We start from the raw sequence: 13,732 nt of genomic DNA, 5'->3' as shown, positions 1-13,732 counted from the left end.
CTGTAACAGACAGTACACAGAACTGGCCATACTGAATATGAACGTTTTGCGACTGTCCGTCTGTGGTAGCCGTGTGATGGATTTGCGACAGACTTCAGAGTCGAACGGCACAGATTTAAACTAAACGCTGCAGCTTCATAGGCTCACTTTAAAAGTGTCTTGGTTGCCTGCTGTGGCTCTCCTACGGGCTCTCATGTGACTCTAATCTATAATGGCGTCATCTGCTGTTACTAACACAACAGCGGGAGCCTTTTTAAAAACTCCCGCTCGGGTTTAAGAAGACACGCAGCGTCAGTTTTACGAGAGGCGCAGACACGGATATTATTCGGGAGGAGAATATTACAATGAAACACACCAGGGTGATTTATAAGATTATTAACGGCAGAACCTGAAAAAAGCACACACACATTTGTTTGTTTGTATGTGTCCGATTAAGCGCCACTTTAGCTGTCGGGTGGCTGCTGCTGCACCGTGGACAGCAGTACCAGCAACAACCAGGCCTGATAGGCTGAGCCCATCAGCCATGGAGAGGTGCAGCAGGAGTGGCCGCAGTCCCAACGGCACTGTGGGGACGTTAACGTGGTAATAAAAGGAGATTCACTGATCCCAGTAAAGGGTCACAGGCCGCCCGTGTTGTATTGAAGCCCAGCAGGAGGAAGTGTGTTTCGGGTTCTTGTGGCGTCTCTGCAGGAGGCCGCTTCACAATAACGTCTTTTCTCAGTACACAGCGATGATGAGCTTCTCCGTGTCTGAGCCTACATGCCACAGCTGATGATGTGACAGGACCATAAATAACACGCGCGTTTAAGCACGTAGGACAGAGGGCTCGGGATAGGAAATGATGTTTGGTGTGCTTCCACACAGCCCACGGTCAGGTGTCACACATTCTGGTTTATGCAGTGGGATCATTTGTAATAATGCACCTGTCCTCTGGGTAAATCCTCCACTCCACCCGTGTCTCACTCAGTGCTTAACAGACGAGCTGGCCCTTACTGATTCTTCCTCAGCCTCTTCTCCTTAGCTGCCAGTGGAGACAATGTTAGAGATGCAAGGCTGAGATTGTTTGGACACGTGCAGAGAGGATACGTGACAGCTGCCAGGCAGGAGGGACAGAGGAAGACCTCTGAAAGTTTGGATGTAGTGAAGGAGGACGTGGAGAGTTTGTGCGTCAGAGGAGGAGGATGGGATCAACCGAAAGGAGGCAGCAGAATCTGGAAAGATCAACATAAAGCTGATAATTACACGAAAGACCAAATCGTGTAGCAGAATTCTGATTCAGAAGAGCGCTTTGTGTTGCAGACCATTTGGAGAATGAGCACTAAGAACAGAAGGGGGCAGTATTGCAACTGTAAAGGATGCAAACTGTTGGAAAACTCCAAAGAGGAAGCAGTTTAGCGTAAAGTTCGCTGCAGCTGTAGCAGTGCTTATTTTTGTGGCTGTGGACGAATGGGAGCTCAGGGGCATAAAGGCAACAGGACCGAGGAGGTGGTATAAACTATCTGCACATTGCACCAGTGTAAATCAGTCCAGCACGATGGCGTTAGGCGCACTCGGTTGACTCGATGTGTCGATTCTGCGTTTACGTGTGAATGCAGCCTGAGCACGTGCTGAGCCCGGACAGCTAGCTTAAGCAGCGCGTGCGCGCAAGAGCTATAACGAGCCGCTCGCGTCGCTGTTAGGCAACCGACGTTATCACAGCCGTCGGTCACCATTCAGTCAGGCCATAATTAACCCGTGATGTAAAGGGTCAGAGGTAGGATGTAGCGTGTGTGAGTGCCGTGCTGCCTGCTATAGTGGTAAGTCCGAAACAGCTGTTATATCCGGGATGTGGAAAAGTTTCGTGGAGAACATTTAGCTAAAGTTGTGCTTTAACACGTTTTCTCATGCAGGCAACATTAAATCTGAACACACCGCCGTATCTGTTCTTCTTCCCAGTGTAAGTTACAGTCATGGTGAACCAGGTTCAGCGAGGGGATGGCACCTGCCAGTGCAAGAGCGACTCCAGCGGGGCCAGCAACAGCGGCGGGGACAGCTCCAAGGAGAGCTCCCGGTGCTCCACGCCGGTGCTGGATGCTTACCGGTCGGACAGATTGCGGGACAAGATGCGCAGAAGGATGGAGTCCGGAGACCGCTGGTTCTCGTTGGAGTTCTTCCCTCCACGCACAGCCAGTGGGGCTGTTAACCTCATATCACGGTATGTGAACTTAAACGGGACGCATCAAGAATGAGACGTCCCTGTCAGAGCCTGAGTTAACAGCGACCGCTGGTGGGGCTGTTGGTGGGTGCAGATGGGAACTGAAGAGGGACAAGGAAAGGCAGGAGTGTGATATTAGGGCTATGTATAGCAACAGGAGAGATGATAGTGTGTGTGTGTGTGTGGGGGGGGGGGGGATCCAGTAGAAGTGTCAGAGTCTGGCAGTAACATATCCCAAAAAGTCATGATGGCGTTCTGTCCTACTTTTTTTTTTTTTTTTTTAAACTCGTGTTTTGGTCCACAGGCAGCATCCACTACCTCAGGATGTTTATTCTAATGCTTATAAAATTGACCGATTTCACGATTGGGACCTTTTCACGCCTTCTTTAACTTAATCACAAAAATCCTTTTTATGAGCAAAATCAACAGAAGGTTGCAATTTGACAGCTGTTCTGTTATGAAGTATGTGATCTCTCTGATATGTATCCAGGGAACTCTAAGACACAAAACACAGTGTTCTTCACTGTCTGGAGCACATCCAGTTCTTGGTAGAATAATAAAAACAACACGCAGACCAACACAGACTAATGAACAATCCACCAAAAAAGTACAAACATTGATATGAATTTTCCACAGCAGACGTCCTCAAATGTGTGACAATAAAAGCTTCATGAAACATAAAACTGTACACACTATGATCTTATCTGCAAAACTGAAAACACCTGACTGAGCCCATCTGGGAAAACGTGTCCCGGTTTGGCTCCCAGCCCTCAAGTCCAGATTGTAGTTGTTATGTATGTGTTCATCTTTACTACCTCACTCCCACCCCTGGTTTGAGTGTGCCTTTGTGTTTTTTCTACAGGTTTGACCGTATGGGCTCTGGTGGGCCCCTGTTCATCGACATTACCTGGCACCCAGCAGGCGACCCGGGTTCAGACAAGGAAACTTCATCCATGATGATTGCTAGCACAGCTGTCAACTATTGTGGCCTGGAGAGCATCCTCCACCTAACCTGCTGCAATCAAAGCAAAGAGAAAATCACTAGCTACTTGGCAAAAGCAAAGCACCTGGGCCTGAAGAATATCATGGCACTAAGAGGAGGTAATGCTGATGGTAGCCATACCAGCACTCTTCTGTTTAACATTTACGCTCCAACAGATAAACCGGAGAGCAGCTTGGGGTTAGTATGAGCCAGGGATCAAACCATCAACCTTTCAGGCATTAGATGATCCGCTGTACTTCCTGAGCTGCAGCAGCTCAGCAGCCATAAAGGTTGATGGGGCATTGTCATCCTGTGAATGCAATAACTCGAGAACAAGAGGATGTGGGATTTAGAGAGGCGTACCCACTGAAGGGTAGCACTGGCTGTCGAGTATTTTTATCATGTCTTCACACAGCAGCACGCCAACAACACTCGTACTCGTAAATTAAATGCATTATTAATGGAATCATACATTTTTCTGTACAGCCTGTGATGTTCTAAATCTCTCAGGATGTACCATTTATTTAAAAGAAAAAAAAAACTCCTAATAAACTGCAAATGTAAAACCTGATGGAGACATCCTGCTGCAGCGTTTGTGCTCTGAAATATTCCAGATCACATTCAGCTTCTGAGACGAGAATTAGAAACACAACGTCAGACCTACTTTTACCTTTACTTTGGTCTTACTGCAAGCAAGAAAAATATTTGAAAATCAACAAGCAGCATGATTTTGAATGGCTTAAAAAATGTAGTAAAGACAAATGTCAGGTGACGTGAAGTTGCTCGGTGTAACAGTGGACTGTGTTCTCCACACTGGCGTGGGTTACAGTGGACTCTCCAACCACTGATTCTGTTCATCGGGACGTTTTCAGTGGGAGAAACGTTTCGTCACTCAACCAGGTGACTTCTTCAGTCTCAGCTGACTGCAGGTTTCCCCAATCTTATAAACAGTACATTTGCATAATGACTAAAACCAGCCCACTGAAGGAACAATGGGCTGTGAGGTCAGTCCCTTAATCATTATTATGCAAATTCTCATGACCATTGATCAACAGCCACTGATCAGTGGTCATGAGTACCATTCACAGAGAGTTGGGGAATGGCTGCAATCACAGCATTGTAAGATGGTGACAGATGTACCCTTAGGCCCCCTCCTCCATTCAGAGATGGTCTTTCCCTTTTCACGTAAATGGCCTCCTTGACTCCGCCCTCAAACCAGCATTCCTCCCTGTCCAAGATGTGTTCATCCTCATCATTGAAAGAGTGTCCACTGGCCTGTAGGTGTAAATAGACTGCAGAGTCCTGGCCTGATGGTTGCTGATCAATGGTCATGAGAATTTGCATAATTATGATTAAGGAACTGACCTCCCAGCCCATTGTTCCTTCAGTGGTGCTAGTTTCAGTTCAGGCAAATGATCATTATGTTTATAAGGTTGGAAACCTGCAGTCAGCTGAGACTGAAGAAGTCACTTGGATGAGTGACGACACGTTTCTCCCACTGAGAACGTCCAGATGAACAGAATCAACTTTTGGGATTTCTTTACCTGGATGACTGAACATGCATCAAGACGTTACAATGGACTGTTAACACAGCGCCGCATGCACGAGCAGTGCTCTGCAGAGGCGGACAATTTATGTCCTGTTTGTAATGTTCTGTGACACTTTGTTAAAATCATCGGTCACAACCATAAAAGCACTTAAATGCTGCGTTAGCAGGCATGCTACATGCAGCGAGTGATGTCACACGCTACATCTGAATCAGCTGATGGCTGAATGTCAACAATCTCATCGCTGACGGACGAGTTTTTCTTTGGCAATTAAAATCGATGCATTCCCACTGCTAATGCTTCCCTATCTGTGGAGACGTTCCTTCACCGTAACATGCCCTCGATTCAGCTGCACTTTCCCCGATTCATACAAACTAATGGATCTCCCTCTTTGTTTTAATTGGCGCTCAAAGCTCATCTAGTTTGTTGTACAAGGATGCGACCTGTCTCATCCAGCTGTGCATGTTTTTAAACCTTAGGCGTGTGGCAAATATCTTCACAGACCCAGTAGGAGAAGATTGGGAGGAAGAGGAGGATGGTTTCAACTATGCCATCGACCTTGTCAAACATATCCGCTCAGAGTTTGATGACTACTTTGACATCTGCGTCGCTGGTATGTTCTCACTGTCGAGGTCAGCAGGATGCAGTTTGAGTGGATTGTCGCTAATTTAAATGTGTGTGTCCAGGCTACCCCACAGGCCACCCTGAAGCAGAGAGCTATGAAGCTGATCTCAGGCACCTGAAGGAGAAGGTGGATGCTGGAGCAGACTTTGTCATCACCCAGCTGTTCTTCAGGCCCGACACTTTCCTCAAGTTCCTGGATGATTGCAGAGCCATTGGCATCACATGTCCCATCTTACCAGGAATCTTCCCCATTCAGGTAACTAAGTTCTTCTAGGAACAGGAATCCTCTTATCTTTATCTTCAAAGCAATTTTCTCCTCTTTGAAGTGATAGTGTTGTGTTCTGTTACTCTTTACACTCCCTGTGATTGTGCTTTCCTCTTTCGTCATCTGAACCATGGAGAAGTCAAAGGGGTAGCTGGTTGCAGTGATACTAAAAAGTGTTAAATGTACTCGTCATGGTCCAGATTTCCCTTTTGCCTTCCACACAGGGAACGACGGCTCGATGGAGCTAATGTTTCAGACAGACATTGTAGCATTAGCAGTCTCACAGTGACAGCAGGGCGACCTGACCACACGTAAAGCTGCTGGATAACAGTACGTTCTGTTAGAGCTGCACAGGAGTGGATCTCAACTTTCGTGTGTTCATGTTGTTCAGGGTTACCAGTCTCTGCGTCAGCTTGTCAAGCTCTCCAAGCTTGAGGTCCCAGAGGAGATCACCCAAGTCATCGAGCCTATCAAAGACAACGATGCTGCTATCCGTAATTATGGGATACAGCAAGCAGTGGAGATGTGCCGTGTGCTGCTGGACAGTGGCAAGGTGCCAGGTGTCCACTTTTACACGCTGAACCGTGAAGTTGCGACCATGGAGGTGCTTCGACAGCTGGGCCTGTGGATAGAAGACCCCAGGTCAGTCAATCAAACACCAGTGCTTTGAGCAAAAGTGAGATTCAGTCGAGTTTAATAAGAAAATGTAGTTTCGTTAACCATCTCCACACAATATTAACCCCGATTCTTTTGTCCCCATGATAGAACAGAGAAAACCGACTCATAGTGTGTTAAAACATTTATATTTCTTTTTATTCAATCATCTTCCGGAAGAGAGAGACCCCTGCACAGCCCAACGCCAGTTGCAGGATCTCTAACATTAGAGTCATAAACTGTGTCTCATATAGGTATTATTTTGGTACTTTACACGTCACAGTTTCAATACAACTATTGCTTATATGGCAAAGTTCCTCTTTTCTGTCTGGCTTCCTGTATTTATTAATATACTGTATAGCTTTACACTTCCTTTTTTCAGTCTGGCTGAGCACTTAGTTTATGAGTCAAAAGTGGCCTTCCTCTACAAACCTTCATTATTAAAGTACATAAAACAATATAATAAGAAAATAAGGATACTAAGGATATATTAATTACATGACAACAACCGTTGCCATTACTTGGCAACAGGGAAAGTGAGGCACATTGCACTGGTGCATTTGTGACAGCCTCACTTGAAATGCCTTCACCACATCATACATGTCATGTCCATGAACTGACAGATTTCCTTGCTGAGCTCAAAAACTCAATTGAGAACTTTTCCCCAACTCAGCCAACGGACCTCTGTATGATAGGGCAGCGGTCCCCAACCCCCGGGCCTCGGACCGGTACCGGTCCGTGAGTCGTTTGGTACTGGGCCGCGAGAGTTGAGGCTAAGGTGTGAAATGTGTGGTTTTGAGGGTTTTTATCGGTTTTCAGCGTTATTTTGTTATCATTTTTATCGTTAACTCGGTTTTCCTGGGTCTTTTCACGTGTGTTATGAATAAATCTTCTTTTTTTCGGTACCGGTACTAGTTTTATTTTGTTGTATTTATCCGCGACACCTTAAAGGCCGGTCCGTGAAAATATTGTCGCGCATAAACCGGTCCGTGGCGCAAAAAAGGTTGGGGACCGCTGTGATAGGGAATGTCGACAAACTCTGAATCTATTTCCCACATAAAAGAAATTGACGGTGATTTAAACCTTTAGCTCAGATCAAATTTACGGTTTGCGTTACGGTGATCATTACATGCTCCATTTTTAGGACTTTACCACACAGCGTTTCCTGGTGTGTGATGCAGTATGCTGTTAACTCACCGGTACAGTTCTCCTGCATCTTTACTCGCATCCTGCCGACAACACCGGCGCTCCATCTGTTGTTTGTCCCAGGGCAGTTTCATGTCGGTTACACTTTGACATATGTTTCTGCTCAGGCTCACATTTGCCAAAATCTGCGTTTTGTCTGGACACAAGACGTCGCACAGCTTCATCATGCAGCTCTTCAGAGTCGTGAATGGCCGGGCTGATTTGGCTATCTCCTCTGCTACAATAAAACTTGCTTTCACAACAGCTTCACTTTGTGATTTTGCTCTGCTGAAATGTCAGATTCTTCTTTAGCTCTTCTACCTTCTGTAGTTTCTGCTCTGCATTTAGGTTTTTCAGCTAATCCTGATGTTTTGTCTCGTAGTGCCGTCTTAAATTAAATTCCTTAATTACAGCCACATTAGCTCCACTAATAAGACACACGGGTTTACCAGCAATGTCTGTAAACATATATTCAGCCTCCCACCGGTGCTGAAAGGCTCTGCTTTCAGAATCAACTTTTCGCTTCGCCATTGTGAGCGGCTAGCTTTGCAATAACAGAAGTTTGACTTGATTGACGCGGGAATGTTCCCAGGTAGCCTAGCGTTCGGCAAGGAGGCTGCAGCGCTGCATTGTGGGATCTGTAGTTTGTGTGTTATTAGCACCTCATATCACCATGCATAACACTAATAATAAATCTGTATAAAATGATCTCGCGGGCCGGGCCGGATGTGGCCCGCGGGCCTGGAGTTTGACACGTGCTGTAAGGAGTCTGGAATGATGCTGCATTTACTACTTTAAAGACTGGAAATCAAACCCTGACCATGTGGGGATAATGAGAGGATATGGCGATAGACTCCCCAAAGCACATTACTATCTTGCCTTTTCGACTCACAGCCATACTTCACCTCTGTCAGACAGATCCTCGTCTATGCGATATGACACATTTGGGCCTGTAATATAAGAAATAAATAATGATAATATACTAAAATTAATTTTGTATCCTGAGAGTTTCCCAAATCGAGTTAGTGTGTTGAGAATTGCCGAGACGGGGTTTGCACCGTGTAAGATGATGTCATCTGTTTAAAGTGATGAAAGAGAAAAACCCAACAATCATATGACCCCCTATGAGCAAGCACTTTGGCGACAGTGGGAAGGAAAAACTCCCTTTTAACAGGAAGAAACCTCCGGCAGAACCAGGCTCAGGGAGGGGCGGGGCCATCTGCTGTGATTGGTTGGGGTGAGAGAAGGAAGACAGGATAAAGACATGCTGTGGAAGAGAGACAGAGATTAATAACAAGTATGATTCAGTGCAGAGAGGTCTATTAACACATAGTGAGTGAAAAAGGTGACGGGAAAGGAAAAACTCAATGCATCATGGGAATGATGCATTTAGCAGAAAGGAAAGTTTGAAGTAGAGATAGTGTCTGTCTCCCGAATCCAAACTGGAAGCTGGTTCCACAGAAGAGGGGCCTGAAAACTGAAGGCTCTCCCTCCCATTCTACTTTTAAATACTCTAGGAACAACAAGTAAGCCTGCAGTGTGAGAGCGAAGTGCTCTAATAGGGTGATATGGTACTACAAGGTCATTAAGATAAGATGGGGCCTGATTATTTAAGACCTTGTATGTGAGGAGCAGGAGTTTGAATTCTGAATTTAACAGGGAGCCAATGAAGGGAAGTCAATACAGGAGAAATGCTCTCTCTTTCTAGTCCCTGTCAGGACTTTTTTGGATTAACTGAAGGCTTTTCAGGGAGTTTTTAGGACTTCCTGATAATAATGAATTACAGTAGTCCAGCCTGGAAGTAATAAATGCATGAACTAGTTTTTCAGTGTCACTCTGAGACAGGATATTTCTAACTTTAGAGATGTTGCACAAATGGAAGAAAGTGGTCTTACATATTTGTTTAATATGTGCATTTGAAGGACATATCCTGGTCAAAAATGACTCCAAGGATCCTCATTGTGTTACTGGAGGCCAAGGTAATGCCATCCAGAGTAAGAATCTGGTTAGATACCATATTTCTAAGATTTTCAGGGCCGAGTACAATAACCTCAGTTTCATCTGAATTAAGAAGCAGAAAGTTTTCGGCCATCCAGGTCTTTATGTCTTTAAGACATCCCTGCAGTTTAACTAATTGGTGTGTGTTATCTGGCTTCATGGACAGATAGAGCTGGGTGTCATCTGCATAGCAGTGAAAATGTATGCTATGTCTTCTGATGATACTGCCTAAGGGAAGCATGTATAATGTAAACAGAATTGGTCCTAGCACTGAACCCTGTGGAACACCATAATTGACCTTGGTGTGTGAAGAGGACTCTCCATTTACATGAACAAATCTGAGTCTATTAGATAGATATGATACAAACCACTGCAGCGCAGTACATGTAATACCTACAGCATCTTCTAATCGCTCTAATAGGATATTATACCAGTCATCTTGGGTGGAATTTGATTCCACAGTGAGATTTGCTCAAGTTGCAGATCTGCCGATGGTTGTATTGACTGTTCAGGAGCTCACTGATGCCTTTTTCAAAGTCTGGGAGGAGATTCCCATAAACATTACTGCCTCACACCAACTTTCGTGACACATGTTGACATGCTAACACTGTGTTGAATCAAACTGTAAGTTCTAACTTCAATTTAGGTGTAATTTTGGATCTGCTCAAAAGGTTGATTATTACATCTCCACTGACCATTTTATTATCATTACATTACAGTGTTACATGAGTAAAGTATTTCAGCTTGAATGCTTCGTTCATCAAGAACTCATGTGTGATCAAAGTAGTGACCAAAGTATTTTCTTCATTTCACTGAGCAGTGTCTTTTGTAGAGCAGGCCTTTATTTCTTTTCCTGCCCTGAGAGAGTGCTGTAGAGGCTGACAGTGTGTTTCTGTGCCAGGCGGCCTCTTCCCTGGGCAGTGAGCGCCCATCCCAAACGGAAGGTAGAAGATGTTCGACCTATCTTCTGGGCTTCCAGGCCCAAGAGCTACATCTACAGAACCCAGGACTGGGACGACTTCCCCAATGGCAGATGGTAGGTTTCATTTATCGCGATGTCCTCATTGTTACATTTCAGACATTAAATCAGGGCTGTTCTTGTTGAATGCCTCAATTTATGCAAATTATTGCATAAGTGTATGTAAGAATTTGCATACGAGTTGTGAGTCGTGCTGTTGTCCACAGGGATCATCCTTCATCTCCAGCCTTTGACTCTGTTAAGTGCATACTGGAGTTACATTAACAGCTGTTCTATGTGATAAGTTTTCTAATGTGTGTTCTTGTAGCTGCAGTTTTTCTTTTTCGGTAATAAACGGGCAAACACACTGATGTCCTCATGACCATTGTATTCACTGTGTGTTAACAAGAAAACTGCCATCACTCTGAGCTGAGTGGACCCTGGCAGACGTGGGAAGTATGATGCAGGTTTTAGGCTCGCTGTTGCTCAAAAGCTCACCATCAGGAGACCCTGCTGCTTGCTTGTTTATGCATTTCTCCTTTAACCTCCTAAGACCCAAACGCTTTCATAGCATGCATTTTTAATTTCTCTTTGATATTTGGGCTGATTGGGACCTGATGAATGTAAAAACAAAGAGTTACCTTTTTTCTTTTTAACCTGATTTTTGTTTCTAAGAAAAGAGATCCACATATGAGGATACTTGTTTAAAATTTCAATAGAACAGAGGCAGTATAATGTCCTCGTAAGTGGATATCAGGCCCTTGTAGAGCAAAATTTAGTATTTTGGTCTAGACAACCGAAAATGTGATGCCTACATATGTGGACGCCAGGTCCTAGGAGGTTAAATATGTGGCTCATTTGTTCTTTATAAAAAAAAAAAAAAAAGTTCTTCAGATGGACTGGTTATTTCCTACTCTGCTCGAGCGCTCACATTGACACTATGAAATGTGTACACGCATTTAATTGTATTATTATTGTTTCTTGTTTTTTAATCTAATCACTTTCTGGAACCTCGTTCAACTTTTATTGAACTTTAGCTCAGAGTCTTGTTTTCGTCCTCAGGGGAAATTCCTCGTCTCCAGCTTTTGGGGAGTTGAATGACTATTACCTGTTCTACCTGAAGAGCAAATCATCTAAAGATGCACTGCTGCAAATGTGGGGTGAAGAGCTACAAAATGAAGAGAGCGTCTTCGAAGTCTTTACCTGCTACATTACAGCTCAGCCAAATCGCTGCGGACACAAGGTATCCAGGATGAACCACGGAGCTCGGTCACTCGTAGCTTTCCCAGCCTGTGGCACCACAGATTTCCTATATCTGTCCTTGGTTTAAGTATACCAAGCTGTTGTCTACTGTATGTTCCAGCTAAATTAGATAAGTCAAGTGTGAAAACTAACCTTGTGGTTGGCTGGTGTGCCATTGTTACTCTGTTTAAATGAATCCTGTCCTGAGTGCACTGGAAACACTGACACTCACTCTGAGAACAGGTTTTTGTTTTTAACCATACCCCACGTAGCCACTCGTTCATCCACAGCAAGTCTTCTGTATATAGCAGCAGTAACAGCAGGCTAAGGCTTTCTCTTCTGCTATAGGTGATGTGTTTGCCATGGAATGACGAGCCTCTGGCCCCAGAGACCAACCTTCTGAAGGATGAACTGGAGAAAGTGAACAGGCGAGGAGTCCTCACCATCAATTCTCAGCCCAACATCAATGGCAAACCCTCCACAGACCCCATTGTGGGCTGGGGACCTCCAGGGGGCTACGTCTTCCAGAAGGTACAAACACTAACAGTATTTTCAGTACCTTCAGATGGGATTCTCAGTCTGCTATTGTTAATATGGATGTTATTCAACCGACAGGCCTATCTGGAGTTTTTCACCTCCAGTGAAAATGTGACCGCTCTTCTTAAAGTACTGAAGAAGTACGAGCCCCGTGTGAATTATCACATTGTTAATGTGAATGTAAGTTTGTATACAAAGCATCAGTAACTCCATGGTTGTGTGTGTGTGTAAACATTGGTCATGGTGAACATTTTGCATGCAGGGCCGTAACCTGACCAACGCCCCTGAAATGCAACCAAATGCTGTGACTTGGGGGATCTTCGCCGGAAGGGAGATTGTTCAGCCGACTGTAGTGGACCCAGTTAGTTTCATGTACTGGAAGGTGAGACACTGTCTTCTTTCTGTCCACAGTTTGGGGAATGTTAAACCTTGTGTTGTGTTTTTAAATGACTGAAATATTCAAGGTTTAAAAGGGTAATAATAAAGTATGACTGCGTTTAATGGTAGAGTAGGAGGCGGAGCTCTGGAACCAGTTCCAAGCGGTCGCAGCAGATGGCCCCGCCCCTCCTTGCTGCTGGTACTGCTGGAGGTTTCTTCCTGTTAAAAGGGAGTTTTTCCTTCCCACTGTCACTAGCTGCTCGCTCATACGGGCTTATCTGATTGTTCGTTTTCTCTGTATTTTTGTATAATCTTTAACTTTAAAGACAGAGGGCAGTGTGACGTAAAAGCTCTGGCATGTTGTGTTGACCCAGATGTTCTCATATCTTCTCAGGATGAGGCGTTTGCCTTGTGGATTGAGCAGTGGGGCAAACTCTATGAAGACGAGTCTCCTTCTCGGATGATAATTAAATATATCCATGACAATTACTTCCTCGTCAATTTGGTGGACAATGACTTCCCTCTGGAGAACTGCCTGTGGCAAGTCATTGATGACATGTTCGAGCTGCTCGACGCTCCTCCAGAGCTTCACAGTGAAGAAACCGTCTGAATAAAGTCTTTTTTTTTTAAAAAAAAAGAAAAAGAAAACACTAAGAATAGTTGAGTTTTTAAAAAAAAATGCCATTAATGTTACAGAGTATGAATATAAAACTGTAAAGATGTTTTTATTGATGTTTTCAAACCTTTGAGTGAATAGGAAACAATGATCAATGAAATTGTGCGGTCATGTTGGCTCCTGATGAGTAATGTCACTGTCAGGCAGATTAACCTGTTTTGTTTTTACGTATGTGGAGCTGATCATTTGTTCAAAGGGAAACTTGTGCTAAACAACAAAACCTCCAAACGATGACCTCAAAACATGAATTGTGAACATTTCACTTTTACTCTTACAAAGAGTTCAGATGGCCTATATGTAAGAATGAGCATTAATGATGTGTTATTATAGGTGAGAACCTAGTGTAGTGATGAAATATATGTAAGATGTGTGCAAATCTTACACCCTATGATGAACTTGATGTCATGACAAGAGTCACACTTAAAGCACCTGCTGCCTTATGTACATGATTAATAATACTTATTAAATACTTTTCCTTCACTAACGTAACTT

The 13,732-nt window shown here is 44.3% G+C and overlaps 1 protein-coding gene across 4 annotated transcripts; it reads left to right on the top strand.

The window, feature by feature from the left end:
- Positions 1-4: 4 nt before the first annotated feature.
- mthfr (methylenetetrahydrofolate reductase (NAD(P)H)) lies at positions 5-13,724 on the top strand. Of its 4 annotated transcripts, none has more exons than XM_084916048.1 (12): positions 5-359; positions 1,936-2,194; positions 3,057-3,295; positions 5,226-5,336; positions 5,410-5,603; positions 6,004-6,254; positions 10,351-10,485; positions 11,470-11,650; positions 11,998-12,180; positions 12,265-12,366; positions 12,449-12,568; positions 12,959-13,724. In XM_084916048.1, the coding sequence occupies exons 2-12, from the start codon at positions 1,950-1,952 to the stop codon at positions 13,172-13,174; spliced, it is 1,977 nt and encodes a 658-aa protein (XP_084772174.1). In that variant the 5' UTR covers positions 5-359; positions 1,936-1,949; the 3' UTR covers positions 13,175-13,724. The 4 variants fall into 4 exon arrangements, with proteins under 4 accessions (XP_084772174.1, XP_084772171.1, XP_084772173.1 ...); XM_084916045.1 differs by lacking the exon at positions 5-359 and adding an exon at positions 366-1,485; XM_084916047.1 differs by lacking the exon at positions 5-359 and adding an exon at positions 366-1,796.
- Positions 13,725-13,732: the final 8 nt, after the last annotated feature.

This window comes from Perissodus microlepis, chromosome 20 (genome assembly GCF_051167445.1).
Source record: "Perissodus microlepis isolate ML-2025 ecotype Zambia chromosome 20, ASM5116744v1, whole genome shotgun sequence".
Lineage (NCBI taxonomy): Eukaryota > Metazoa > Chordata > Actinopteri > Cichliformes > Cichlidae > Perissodus > Perissodus microlepis.
This window is presented reverse-complemented; position numbering and strand designations above follow the sequence as displayed.

Bases quoted from the DNA above. Each gene is read 5' to 3' on its own strand.
- mthfr (XM_084916048.1), top strand. From the start codon at position 1,950: ATGGTGAACCAGGTTCAGCGAGGGGATGGCACCTGCCAGTGCAAGAGC. The intron at 5,337-5,409 runs GTATGTTCTCAC...GTGTGTGTCCAG, and splicing joins CTTTGACATCTGCGTCGCTG to GCTACCCCACAGGCCACCCT. The intron at 12,569-12,958 runs GTGAGACACTGT...ATATCTTCTCAG, and splicing joins TTAGTTTCATGTACTGGAAG to GATGAGGCGTTTGCCTTGTG.